Raw genomic sequence first — 14,604 nt, 5'->3', positions numbered from 1 at the left:
CATGTACCCCCAATGCAGATGGAGGTGTGAAACTGTTTTCAGGCTCTCTGCACTGCTACTGCATCAGAGAAGGATTTAGAAGAGCCCTCTGAGGGAAGGTATCAGAAGGAGACCCCATCAGCCAGACGTCATGGGATGCATTGTCTTAAGGATGGGGGTTCCATGATCACCACTCCCAAGAGGAGGAGACGGATGGTGATGGTCTGGGACTCCCTCCTAAGGGGGTCAGAATCATCCGTCTGCCGACCGGACTAGGAGACTCGAAGTGTGCTGCTTGCCTGGAACTAGAATCCAGGATGTGATGGAGTTTTTTCCGAAACTGATCAAAACCATAGACTGCTACCCCTTCCTACTTCTCCACGTGGGCACCAATCATACTGCCAGGAATAACCTTGAGCGGATCACTGCAGAGTATGTGGCTCTAGGAAGAAAGATAAAGGAGTTTGAGGCGCAAGTGGTGTTCTCATCCATCCTCCCTTTTGAAGGAAAAGGCCCAGGGTAAGGACCGTCAAATTGTGGAGGTGAATGCATGGTTACTCAGGTGGTGTCGGAGAGAGGGCTTTGGATTCTTCAACCATGGGATGCTCTTCTGGGAAGGAGTGCTAGGAAGATATGGGATCCACCTAATGAAGAGAGGGAAGAGCATCTTTGCAGGCAGGCTTGCTAACCTAGTGAGGAGGGCTTTAAACTAGGTTTGCCAGGGGATAGTGACCTAAGCCCAGAGGTAAGTGGGGGAGTGGGATACTGGGAGGAAACACAAGGAGGAGGGTACAAAACAGGAAGCCACCGGATTCATACTGAGAAAGTAGGGCAATCGGCTAGTTATCTTAGGTGCGCAAGAAGCCTGGGAAACAAGCAAAAAGAATTGGAAGTCCTGGCACAATCAAGGAACTATGACGTGAATAACAGAAACTTGGTGGGGCAGTTCAAATGACAGGAGCACTGTCATGGATGGGTATAAACTGTTCAGGAAGGACAGATATGGGAGGAAAGGTAGAGGAGTTGCATTGTATGTAAGAGAGCGGTCTGATTGCTCAGAGCCCCAGTTTGAAACTGGAGAAAAGCCTGTTGAGAGTCTCTGGGTTAAGTTAGAGGCGAGAGCAATAAGGGTGATGTCGTGGTGGACGTGTGCGATAGACCACCAGATCAGAAGGATGAGGTAGATGTGGCTTGCTTCAGACAACTAACTGAAGTTTCCAGATCACAGGCCCTAGTTCTAATGGGGGACTTCAGTCACCCTGACATCTACTAGGAGAGCAATACAGCAATGTCCAGGAAGATTTTGGAGAGTGTTGGGGACAACTTCCTGGTACAAATGCTGGAGGAACTGAAGAGGGGCCTTGCTCTTCTTGACCTGCTGCTTGCAAACAGGGAAGAATTAGTAGGGGAAGTAGAAGTGGGTGGCCACCTAGGCAGCAGTGACCATGCATTCAAGGGTGCTGAGGCAGTTGGCGGATGTGATTGCAGAGCTATTGGCAATTATCTTTGAAAATTCGTGGCGCTTGGAAAAGTCCTGGATGATTGGAAAAAGGCAAATATAGTGCCCATATTTTAAAAAGGGAAGAAAGAGAACCCGGAGAACTACAGACCAGTCAGCCTCAGTTCAGTCCCTGGCAAAATCATGGAGCAGATACTCAGGGAATCCATTTTGAAGCATTTGGAGGAGAGGAAGGTGATCAGGAACAGTCAACATGGATCCACCAAGGGCAAGTGATGCCTGACCAACCTGATTGCCTCCTGTGATGAGATAACTGGTTCTGTGGATATGGGGAAAGTGGTGGAGGTGATATATTTTGACTTTAGCAAAGCTTTTGGTACAGTTTCCCACAGTATTCTTCCCAGCAAGTTTAAAAAAGTATGGATTGGATGAATGGACTAATGAGGTGGATAGAAAGCTGGCTAGATTTTCAGGCTCAACGGCTCGTGATCAACGGCTCAATGTCTAGTTGGCAGCTGGTATCAAGCGGAGTGCCCCAGGGGTCGGTCCTGGGGCCTGTTTTGTTCAACATCTTTTATTAATAATGTGGATGATGGGATTAATTGAACCCTCAGCAAATTTGCAGATGACACTAAGCTGGGGGGAGAGGTCGATGCGCTGGAGGGTAGGGATAGGGTCCAGAGTGACCTAGACAAATTGGAGGATTGGGCTAAAAGAAATCTGATTTTAAGTGCTAAAACTCTGGTGGCACAGGGGACTAAGTCAGGTTCCTTGCAAGCCCTGGCCCTGGCCCTGTGCCACTCCCAGAAGTGGCCAGCACATCCCTGCGGCCCTTGGAGGAGGGAGCAGGAGGGGACTCAGCACACTGCCCCCACCTCCAGCACCAATTCCGCAGCTCCCATTGGCTGGGCATGGTGGCAGCTTCCGGGAGCTGTGCGGAGCCAAGGCAGGCAGGTAGCGTCTTCAGCTCCTGCACCGCCAACCGGGAGCTGCTCGAGGTAAGCACCTCTTGGTCAGAGCCTGCACCCCTCCTGAACCCCAACACTCTGCCCCAGCTCTGAGCCCCCTCCCAGAGCTTGTGCACACACCCCTGCACCACAACCCCCAGCCCCAGGTTCAGCCCAGAGCCTCTTCCCACATTATGAACCCCTCGGCCCCAGCCCAGAGCCTGTACCCCAACCTCCTGCCCCAACCTGGTGAAAGTGAGTGAGGGTGCGGAAGTGTGAACAACAGAGGAAAGGGGGATGAGGTGGAGCAGGAGGCGTGTTCAAGGATGTTTGGCTGTGTGTGAATAGACAATTGGCAACCCTACCCCAATCAGAAATGAGGGGCCCCTAGAACTATGACATTAGTTGTGGGACCACCCTATCCCCAAGCAAATGCTTTCTTTACTTAATCTTTTGTGGTGCTTCTACCACCACTGTCATCTTTTCTCTGCCTCCTCTCAAGGACTAATATTGTCTTTCTGGTGACCTGCTGCTGCTTCAGATGTGGCAGGGAGAGAACAGGCTGAGTTGATGCAATTCCCAGAGCAGTTTGCTCCCTCTAGATTTTGACCTGCAGCATTCCTGTGTCTGAACCCTAGAAGAATCATAAGACAGAATATTTAGTTAATCCTCCAAACTGGGCCTAGGTGGGGTGGAAAATCAGGCCTACATCAAGTAAAAATCTCAGGATCACCACAGCCCTGAGATGAAAATGTTTGTACTGCAGGCCACGAGCCTTTCTATGGAGGGGAGCCTCCTGGCAACTTGCCCATATGCAATTGTGAAAGCAAAGGGTTAGGTATTGAAAATCATTTGAATAAGTCTTTGAACTTCATGTTAGAAACTATGCCATACTAGTACAAACATGGTAAACAAAAAAAAAAAAAAGCTTCTGGGCTATAGAGTTGTTTTTAGGAGCAAATGCAGGAGCTATGAGACAAGTGTCATAACAGTAGCAGAGGTTGGAAGGACCTCTTTGGCTGGATGCACTTCCCCATTCTACTAAAAAACAGGCTGGTAAATGGAGACAAACTAAACTGCTGCAGGAATAAATAACACTGAGGGCTGGTCTACACTGGGGGGGAAATCGATCTAAGATATGTAACTTCAGCTATGTGAATAGTGTAGCTGAAGTTGAAGTATCTTAGATCAAGTTACCTACCGTCCTCATGGCGCAGGATCGATGTCTGTGGCTCCCCCTGTCGACTCCGCTACCGCCGTTCTCGTTGGTGGAGTTCCGGAGTCGACAGGAGCTCGTTCGGGGATCAATATATTGCGTCTAGATGAGACACGATATATCGATCCCTGAGAAATCAATTGCTGCCGGCCGATACGGCCGGTAGTGAAGACATACCCTGAGCCACAATTGTCTGCAGTGCTTATCCTTTAAAGCATTAAACTTAAGACTTTTTTAAATCAGCAGGTCCAGATAAGCATGTGCAAGTGTTTTAAAAGAGCTGCCTGAGGACCTGGACTGTTAATGTTGATTTTTCAGTAAGTGTTGGAGTACTATGGAAATTCCAGAAGACTGGAAAAAGTTAATCTTATGCCAATATTTACAAAGGTTAAACGGTATGATGAGGGTAATTTAAGCCTCTCAGCCTGACATCAGTCAATCAGAGAAAGGTATAACCTCATCTAGTGGCTGGAAGTTGCAGCCAGACAGATTCACACTGGAAATAAAGTGTGAATTTAACTGTGAAGATAACTTAATGTTAGAACAATTTGTCAAGGGTTGTGGTGGATTCTCCATTACTGACAATGTCTAAATCAAGATTAATGTTTTCTAAAAACTATGCACTAGGAATTATTCAGGGGATGTTCTATGACCTGTGTTATACAGAAGGTCAGACTCCATGATCACAGTGGTCCTTTCTGGCCTTGGAAATAAGAAATGATATGCCTGCTTCTTGTGGGCAGATCTGTAGCTGCAATGAACATCATGCAGGGCTAGACAGCTTTCTGTGATTAGGCAGAAGTTCACTCTCCAGGCCTGTCTATCTGGCTATAGAATTATGAACTACTGCTAGCATGAGGAAGAAGTTGGATGAGAATACAGTTGCTTACAAGAATGTATGTGTGGAAATATATTCTCCCTAATTTAACTCTAGTAATCAGGCAAATGTTCAGCACATAGCATTTATTTTTTTATTAGAAAATTTAGCTTAAAGATTAGCTATAAAACTAAAACATTTTGTCAAACATTGCTCCTTTTTTATACATGTAGTCAGCCTCGACATTTAAGAAGTCAGTTGTTTTAAATTAAGAATATTAAAGCCTGTCTCCTTTTACTTAGCAGCTGACGTTCTACACACCAAATTAAGCTCTGGAGGAAGCAAGCACAACTGTAATTGCAGTCTGTTTGAGTTGTACTCTCAGGCTTAATTGGGTTCATTTTTCTCCTCCCCTATTATCTATGGAGCTGGGTCACCAGCATCTGAAGCTTCAGCCTCTTGGTTCTGTTAGCTTCTATGACCTCTGACTATCATTCCAAAGTCTTAGACTCAGCGGGTTAGAAGGGCCACAGGGGTCACTGAAAAAATCAATTAAAGTCCCTCCAGAGAAGAAACCATGACCTGATATTTCTAATGACTTAAAAAAAAAAAAAAAAAAAAGCAAGCAAAGAAGAATCCAAGGCAAATAAATGCAGGAATTTGAAGCAATCTTTATACATTCTAGAAGCACAGTACATGGCACTACCTTTGCAGTTAATCTTTAAAGTGCGTCTGGTTCAGAGGTGGTCTCCCTCAGGAAGAATGGGACTAAGCCTATTCCTGTCACTATTGACAGGAAATTGGGGAGAAGGGAATGAGATCACTCTTAAAATATATATCGAGAGAGCAATCTCTCATAGAGCTGGAAGGGACCCCGCAAGGTCTTCGAGTCCAACCCCCTGCCTTCAGTAGCAGAGCTAAGTACTGATTTTTGCCCCAGATCCCTAAGTGGCCCTCTTAAGGATTGAACTCACAACCCTGGGTTTAGTAGGCTAATGCTCAAACCACTGAGCTGTCCCTCCCTGCAATGGCCAAACAACAATGTTAATGGCTTTTTAGAGTGTTGGATCCCTACTGCACAGGCAATTCCTTATAAAGAAGAATAAATTAAACTTTAAAAACAGACTTTTATCATGGAGATAGCCTTTTAAACTTCTTCTAATCTGCATATTATAGTGAAGTGGAAAGTGTAATTAATTGATTCATATTTACCATTCTAAATATAAATAAAACTCTTCTGCCATTTTGATCAGTAGTTTTCAAGACTAAAAGGGAAATGTATAGTCTAATCCTCCTGCATAACACAGGCCACACACTGCTACTCACTAATTCCTGTATTCAGCCCAATAATTTGTGGATGAACTAGAGCATATATGCTATATTGTTAAAATGTCTCTCGTCATGTAGTCTCTTCAAGATTGGAAAACCAGTTAAAATGTAGTCAAGGGAGAATTCCAAACTCCTCAGTTTAGTTACTTTGAGCCATTTCCCGCCCCCAACTATAGACTTCATATAGAGCAACACAAGTGACTTATTGTTGGGAAGGAAGATGCTATGTGAAGACTTCAGATCTCCACTGCACAAACAGAAGAAAATCTCTATCACCACCTGAAGATATAAAACAAATGTGTCAAATAATTAAAATGGAAACACATTATTAACTGCTTGTCCTGAATGAAGTACTTTTGAATATAGAGTGCATAAAAGAATTCCAAGATTATAAAAACTTATGGAAAAGGTCCTGGCCTATAAATTGCTTTCTGTCTTAATTATGCTGCTCTCAGTTATTTTGGGATATAGGTCAAAGCACAGCCCTTGCGAGGAATCAGTTTTTAAACAAAGATGCTCTTATGGTTTTCTTTCTGTGTTCTGTCCCCCTTATCTCTTTAAATATGTTAATATTTACATATTATTTTAATTGGAGCACTTCATTAGTTGTGTTAATATGAATTCATATTTTGCATAATGTCTTCTGCAATGTCACAAAAAAATTTATTGGGAACTGTTGGATTCTCATCTTTCTGTTACTAACTTGTATGACTGTAGGCAAATCAATTGCCTGCTCTGCCTTATCTTTATCTTTCTGCAGAAGGGATATAAAAATGCACAGGCATTGTATGAGGCATAGTTGATGTTTCAGAATGCTGTATAAGTGCTGACTATTATGACTGCTTGAATAACATGTATTAATAAAATTTTTAAAATCTTGTATACAATAAGCCTTACAAAAAATGTTTACAGATGTTTCAGTGACATTGCACTTCTGTATAGAAGATAACATGGGGTTAGGAGGCCCTTTGCACTATGAAATTAGAAAGTGATGAGCCAGTCTCTTTGACATGTATAACTACAAAAGAGATTGCTGAAAATAATCCAGCCCTCTCTCATTTATCATCCTGATCAGCTCTGGAACAGACTAGGCCATTTCGTATAGCTTTGCAGTAGGTTTTTGACTCTAGAAAAGGTTAGTCTTCAAGGCTGAGCAAGTGACAGGACTAAAATTGTGGTATGTCCAGAGGATGACATAACTACACATCTATTCAGGGCAGATCTTCCGCCATTAATTTCTGTTGCCAAAAGAATCAGGTATAAATTTGCTGGGTTTTATATAAAGATTCTTCTAAATGTGATAAACTGAAAGAGAGAGAGAGAGGATTTTTTAGGCCCGTTACTGAATCTAAAATGTTCGTGATGGAGTTTGCCTGTGTTTGAGCTGAAGCAGTAGCCTTATGTTTCAGAAATAGCCTCTAGTTACGGTAATTGTACCAACTGAACTCTTTAAAGCTGTGACTGTCAGCCCAGGAAAAAAATGAAACGTGACCTCAGAGGGATGGCAGCAGCATTTTTCCATATGTGCGTACTACCAAATAACCTGACACCTGATAAGCAGCGAGAGCAGCTTTTCAGAAACATTCACTTTAGCCATGTTAAGAGAGATGACCCATCATAAAAATAAACTTTGACTGTGTAAATTTAAATTATGTATGAGTCCAGGAAAAGGACAGTAACAGTCTTGGAATTAATCTTATTTGTCTCCAAATGATGTTCTGGTGGGCTAATAAAATACTAGACTGAATGTTTTACTGTTAGGCAGGGATAGGAGAAATACAGACATACAAAAATACAGGGATAGGAAAAATAAACACCACTTCTCCTAGATCTTGTTTGAGAAAGAAAAAGGATAGCTATCCTTTATAGTATGGAGTAGTTATTGGGCCCCAGCAAAAGACAGGGGAGGGAAAAGAAGCAGCTCTCTACCTCTTGTTTGCTTCTGTAAGTAGCCCCTCACACTTGGACCAAACATAATGAAGCTCTCGCTCTCTACTCTTGCTGGGTGCCAGGTAGAGGTAGGCAGGAGAAAACAAAAGGTCCTGTCACCCCCAGATCTGGCACATATATTTTAGCAGCAGCCAGCGGGTCCACTAGGACCAGTCCTGAGCCAGCACTCCTAGCAGCCAGCTCAATGGAGAAATTGATGTTTTTACTGGAACTGATTCTGAAATCTTGTACTTACAAGTGTCAATTCATATTGCAAACTCCCTTTAGGCTTCAAAAGTTCAAAAGTGAACTATTTAGTTCAAGCCAGAATGGATAATCCGACCCTGATGTCAAAAATATCTTCTTATTTTAGCCTCAGAGGGCCGAAAACTATAGGAAAATGTAACTGAACAACTACTTACTGGCAAGAATATATTTGGAAAAAATAAAACTAATTTGTCATTCACATACAATTGCATGTGATTAGGTGAATTAAATTAGCTTTACAATGGAATTACCATTATAATTGTACTTATTTATTAGGGGACAACTCCTTCCCTTAAAAATATAGATCCTTTTTTCCATTATTAGTGGGACACTTAGATACACTTCTGAAGTGAATTATTCTGCCTGCATTTAGTAATTCTGTTAGAAGAGGTCTGTTGATGAAGTTATTCACTTGCCCATTTTTAGCATAAAATAGTGCTTTTCACTAGATGAACTGAGTCGCTGCTGCATGGTATTTACACTCCAGAACAGAAATAGAAAATGCATTATGTTCCCTTAACACAGAGATGGAGATCTTGTTTATACTTGGAGTGCTTTAGATCATTGTGACAATATATAAAAGACTATATGGTATTGAGTATTATAAAATCCAATTCATTTCCTATTGATCTCTGTTAAAAAACAGCAAAGACCTCATTCCTGAGTTTAGTCCTGCAGAATTTGAGTGCTCTCAAGTTAAAATGCCTTATCATGTGATTGGAAATCTTGAGCTATACTATTACCAAGAATGAAAGGAACATAATTATCCAATACTGAAAACACCTTTTTTTGAAAACAAGATCAACATTTGATAAGAATTCCTCCCAAAAGGAAGCAATCCTAGGCTGATCCGCTGTCAGGGACAGGATACTAGGTTACACTGACCATAGGCCTGACCCAGTATAGCCATTCTTGTGGTTGTGGGAAGGTTTTTGTTTGTTTGTTTGTTTGTTTTTTAAACAAAGCACTACACATAAGGAAAACATTGCTTGAGCTAGGTGAATGGGTTGGATTGAGACTGGGGATCTGTTACTTCTTCCTCTCAAGCACACAAACTAAGTGTGCCATTTCGTTGCTTCAGTAGGACAGTTCTTGTGCTCCTACATCATTCTTAGGCACTCAACTCAGCTGAAGGCATAGCAGCCTCATTCCCAATTCTGTAAGCACTGAGCTTCTGTGGAAGCAATATATGTGCAATCTGCTGTTCCTACTTGGAGCTGGGGTGTGATGTGAGTCTGGTAGATGGAAAGGTTTGCACTGCTAGCAGGTTATATCTCCAATGCCAGAGGAGAAGAGTCTGATCTCTTGAGCAGCCTAGCCCCTTGCACAGCTGGCAGGAGCTGGTTTCTTCCCTGTCTCTTTTCCATGCAGCAGAAGCACTATGCTGTTTCATCTGTTCCTCTGCTGTTGCCTTCATGTCTCTCTCCAGTGTATTAGATAGGGAACATGCAGTTGTTGCCACCATTTATGAGTTTGAGATGCATGGGAAAGGCTCCTGGCAGTCAGCCCAGGGCTAGGCAGCGAGAGATCCCCAGTTTTCCCCCCATTCTTCCTGCAGTCCTGTTAAAATAGCCTCTTGGCTTAGCAGTAACACTCCTTCCTCAATTGTTGTCCCTTTCTCCTCAGAAATATTTCTCCTAGAAAAAGTGGAAGCATACTGATGTTTTCCCCCCCCAGTCCTCCCACATCTTATGTGTTGGGTCCTTGTAGGAGAAGACAATGGTTGTGAAATGTTTGTTTATTCCCTCGGTCTGATTCATGATGCATTTCATTTAAGCAGCACCTCTGCTCAACCTTAGCCTGCAACCATAAAATGAAGATAGAAGAAGAAAAAGCGAAATCTCAGGCTTACACAATTAATGCTCTTTTGTTGCCAAGAATTTTGAATAGCTGAAAGTGTAGTGGGCATGGGGCGAGAAAGAGGGGGAAATAGGTCATTCATATCTAAAACTGTTAGTGAATAAGAACCTCCTTACAAATAATAGTGAAAAGTTAATGTGGCACTTGACCCAGATTTCAGCAAATTTAGGCAAGGCAATGCAGCTAGAAAAGCTTCCAGATTCTACAATCATACTGTAAATCTTGAAGGAAACTTTTGCTGTTTAGGATTTCTGAAGGCCTGTTTGTTCTTTGGTCAAAAAGTGCCAGTTGGTTAAATTTACAATTTATAAAATAAATGTACAGAGTAGGTTTTATGGGGTTATAGCATAGGGGGTATTCTTAGATTATAACCATATTAACTGTGGACCTAGGAGTGAAAAGGATTAAAAAGACCCAACCGAGTGATTTTTCTCAAATATTTTCATTTTAAGGTATGCAGTTTGCATTATTTTACTTCACGAATGTACCCTACTGTGTGTTTAAATACCGGGCTTCTTTAAATCTATACTTTGACACTGAGGTAGACTATGTTCAGCGTTCTCTAGTAATTTCACCTTTTGGTTTATTTATTTATTTTGGTTAGCAATGTCATATTATTATTTACTTGATTGTATTGATTATTTTCATGAGCACACTTTACTTTTAAAGCAGAAGCTGAGGCGAAATGTGAACTTACTTGAGAAGCTGGTTATGCAGGAGACGTTGTCGTGTCTGGTAGTGAACCTCTATCCAGGGAATGAGGGTTATTCGCTGATGCTCAGGGGAAAAAATGGATCAGGTAATATTCCTGCTGCTTAACTATTTTCATCTTCAAAGTGCTTTATTAGTGCTAATTAGTCAGTATGAGCCATGCTGGCTGCTTGTGTTTGGTGTTTGTTGCTGTTCTAAAGCAATCTTCTGTACAATTCTGTTCTTGAACTAAAAATGTCCAAGCACCTGATCATGGATGATGCTCACATGAGCATAGGAATAAACTCTAAATTAGCACGCTCTAGCCCTCTGCATAGTCCTTATTTCTGTATATAACATTTATTTATCCAGAGACAAAAACATCTCTTTTCAAGGATGTGTGGCCTCTGCTACTTAAATCCAGCCTATCCCAGTCCTTCATCCCCTGCCAATCTTCCTGTCCCAGTCTTTCCAAGTCTCTCTGCCTAGCCAGACCCAGGTCTCTCTATTCAAGTCCTAGTCTTCTCCAAGGTCCCTTGCCCAGGCAGTCCCAGTCTCTGCTGCCTCCAGCTCCTCATCCAGTCTCAGGCACTTCCCTCTCTGTGCTCCTTATCCTAATCTTCCTTCTTTCCGGGGTCTGCTTGTCCCAGTCTAGTCCTTCCACTGCTCCTCCACACTCAGGTCCAATTTATTCCCCTCTGCACTCAAGTTAAGTTGCTTCCTACATGCTCCCTGAATGCCGGCTGGGCGAGCATTGAGGGCACTGGAAAGGCAGTTGTCCTGCTCTCTGTTCTGTGCTGGGTGCTACAGTGGCCCACAGCAGCTGGGTGTACCAATGGCAAGGGAAGATCTTCTCAGCCCATGTAGCTCTGGGCTGGAACATGCCCGGTCAAAATGGACTCTTCAGAGCATTTAGCTGCCAAATTCTACTGAGTATGTGTGAACTGAAATTTTTTTCTAAGTTTTATAACTTGGCCAAATTTGGGAACTTTTCCAGAGGAACAGCAAAAAGAAATGCCCCAGCCAAATTTCAAGTCCCTGCTTCAAAGCACAGAGGCACTAGAGATTCTCAGTGAAACAGTTGTCAGATTTTTTTTTAATTTGGGCAAAACAATTTTTTCTCTAATTTCATTTTCCCCTAATCTCAGTGAGCCATTTTTAAAAAAAACTTTCTAGGAAAAATCAGCCTTAGGCAGACACAAAGCATAGGAAATTTCAGCCCACATGGTTAAATTTGGTAAAATTTTAAGCAGCTTTAAAAAAAGGGTCTGAAAATGGGAGATGTCAGGTAACCTTAATTGTAGGTGGTACTACCCACTGTGCTTATAATTAAGGAGGAACGTTTTCAAAAGTGACTAGTGATTTTATGTGCCCAATTTGAGACACCTAAAATGTCCTGATATTCAAAGGGCTGGCTCTCAGCATTTCATGACAATCAAGCTCTTTTAAGTTTTATCAAATTGAGCACTCAGAAACTGAGGTACCCAAAATCACTAGTCACTTCTGAAAATGTAGGCCTAATTAAAGCTATTTTGTACCTTTTAGCCAGGAACAGGAACTTCAGAATATTAATCATATTCTAGTGCATCCTTTGGGAAAACAAGATATTTAAATACAAATTTCTACCGTAAAATACAATAAAATAATAGACAATTTCTAAGTGATTTCTTAAAAAATAAATTAGCAATTTCTTTAAGACTTTGTGTTGTTTGTGTCACACAGTTCAAGGCAAATATCAGGTGAGACAGATTTGGAAAGCAGCTTTCTGCACTTCCTATGAGAAACAGAAAATTTAGTTCGTCTATATAAGGATTGTGTTATTGTTGAAACATGTGGCCCTTGATTCTGCAAACCTTTATGTGCATACTTAACTTTCAGTATGTGAGTAGTATCATTGAAGCCAATGGGATTACTTATGTGCTTGAAGTTAAGCACGTGCATAAGTGTTTGCAGGATCAGGGATGAATGCTTTAGGGTTGTTTGCATTAGTTTGCTTGTCTTTTAATCCTTTCTATCATTTATTGCTGAATTTGTTCTACTTGCTGATACTGAAAGAGACAGATTTCCTGTCTCCCTATAGTTAAGGTTTACAGAGAACTTATTTTTGGGCCAAATTCTGCTCTTACAGAGATAAATAAGAGTTTTGCCATTTACTGCAAGGAGAGCAGGATAAAGCCAGTATTAAATGGCTTGGAAATACAGTCAAAAGCATAATAATGGATATTATGCAAAGAAAATTGGGATTTGGGATAGTTCTCAACAGCCCCACTTTTTCTTTTTAACATGCTTATAATTAGCATTTTACTTTTGAAGCTGTAGTGGGAACAAATAGATAAGGCATTGCATTCTTTTTTGGAATTCAGATTCTGAGACCATTCGAATGCCTTATGAGGAAGGTGAACTCCTTGAATATTTGGATGCAGAGGAGCTGCCACCTATTTTGGTTGACCTTTTAGAAAAATCTCAGGTAAGAAAGTCTTTACAATGAAGGGTTATTCTTTTAATCAGTCTCTTGGTCAGATGAAGGGCACCCTCGCAGGGGAGTTCTGTGCACCTGCAATGAGCTGTTTGAAGCATCAGGGTCATAATTCTTTTAGTGTCCAAAATAAAATATCTTGTTAGAATCCAAAACAAATAAATTCATGCACATTTTGTGTTTTTGCCATGGTTTAGTCTAACATGACAAACTGCTGTGGCTGTTATGCACCAGAAAAGTGCTCTTTAGTGAAATGTTTGAGATTGGAATTTCATAAATGTAGGTAGTCAAGTTTTCTGTCTTAATCTTAATATGCTCTTTTGGAGGTTGGGTGTTGGACCTGTCTGGGTGTGTACTAAAAATCACTACACTTGACTATGACTAGTGGTTTAGAACTCTTTATTGGTTTAGCTATAGTAATAATAAGCACAGAAACAAGGACCATATTATGCAAGCGGAAGCAACTGTACAACTCCCACTGACCTCAGCAGAAATGACATCATCCTGTGCTGGGGATGAATTTGGTTTTATGTCTGGATGGAGTATATATATCTGCAGCGTGAAAACATAGCAGGCATTCACAATTAGCTATAAGAGCATTGCATGAGTGGCCAAAAGAATCAGTTACAATGGTGAGTCCTGAGACAATTCTATAATATATATATTTACAGAAATATTTTTGTTTGTTTCAAACAGGTTAATATTTTTCATTGTGGGTGTGTCATAGCAGAAATACGTGACTACAGGCAGTCTGGTAATATGAAATCTCCAACATACCAAAGCAAACATGTTCTTCTGCGTCCAACAATGCAGGTAAGAAGTACATCAAATTAAATGGTTTAAACTACCCTGAGTGGGAACTCCTTTTCCTCACTCTTTAAGATAAATGTTATAATAGAAATTAGCCATCACTTTTAAATATTTTATATAATTTATATACAAATATATTACAGTTATATTATTGTATGTATTTGAAAAGTAACCAAAAATTTGCCTATTTTTGCAGACTTTAATTTGTGATGTGCATTCTATAACAAGCGACAACCACAAATGGACACAGGTGAGTTTCCTTGTAAATTTAAATCTTACAATGATATAAAGGATGGAACAAATCAGTTTTGCAAAATATATTAAACTGACATTGTACAGACCCTGGATTGTTTTAGGGTGATTGAGAGTCTGTTTGATGATACAGAGACATGGCAAATTAACTCACTAGCACATGATCTTGTGAGATGCTGAGCACCCTCAACTCCCACAGAAGAGAATAGATGCTCAGCACTTAATTTTTGATTATATAGGATAGTCTAACTACTCTACCCTCCTCACCCTCCATCATCTTTATCATGTAGGCCCAGGTTGGCATCGGAAGAAGGACTCTATAGCACTATAATACTCTCTTGTGTAGAAGCACTTCCCCACTGGTACTGATAGCAGAGTGAAACTGACTAGGATTATGCAATTCTAGTTGGTTTAATACATCATAAGTTACTAGTGGCAAAGTACATCTGCTGAGAAGCACAGACATATTCAAGTTCTTTGCCACACCCAGTATCTGTTGTCTCATATATATCAGTTGTGATAAAATAAAACTCTGCCACCTCATCAAGATATATCATTGACAGGCTGCTGATT

General features: G+C 41.2%; 1 protein-coding gene across 25 annotated transcripts in view; it reads left to right on the top strand.

Annotated features, from left to right (window-relative positions):
* Window positions 1–14,604, top strand: part of SUPT20H (SPT20 homolog, SAGA complex component) — a 59,529-nt gene that overhangs the window by 16,550 nt on the left and 28,375 nt on the right. For 16 of the 25 annotated variants that reach the window (XM_030563508.1, XM_030563601.1, XM_030563550.1 and 13 more), the window contains 4 exons: window positions 10,473–10,602; window positions 12,857–12,960; window positions 13,666–13,782; window positions 13,976–14,029. In XM_030563508.1, coding sequence (XP_030419368.1) covers window positions 10,473–10,602; window positions 12,857–12,960; window positions 13,666–13,782; window positions 13,976–14,029 — 405 coding nt within the window. The remainder of the gene's footprint in view (window positions 1–10,472; window positions 10,603–12,856; window positions 12,961–13,665; window positions 13,783–13,975; window positions 14,030–14,604) is intronic. The other 9 variants (XM_030563608.1, XM_030563711.1, XM_030563624.1 and 6 more) reach the window with 2 other exon arrangements.

Source organism: Gopherus evgoodei, chromosome 1, assembly GCF_007399415.2.
Source record: "Gopherus evgoodei ecotype Sinaloan lineage chromosome 1, rGopEvg1_v1.p, whole genome shotgun sequence".
NCBI lineage: Eukaryota > Metazoa > Chordata > Testudines > Testudinidae > Gopherus > Gopherus evgoodei.
Note: the sequence above shows the minus strand (reverse complement) of the source record. Positions and strands in the feature narration are given on the sequence as shown.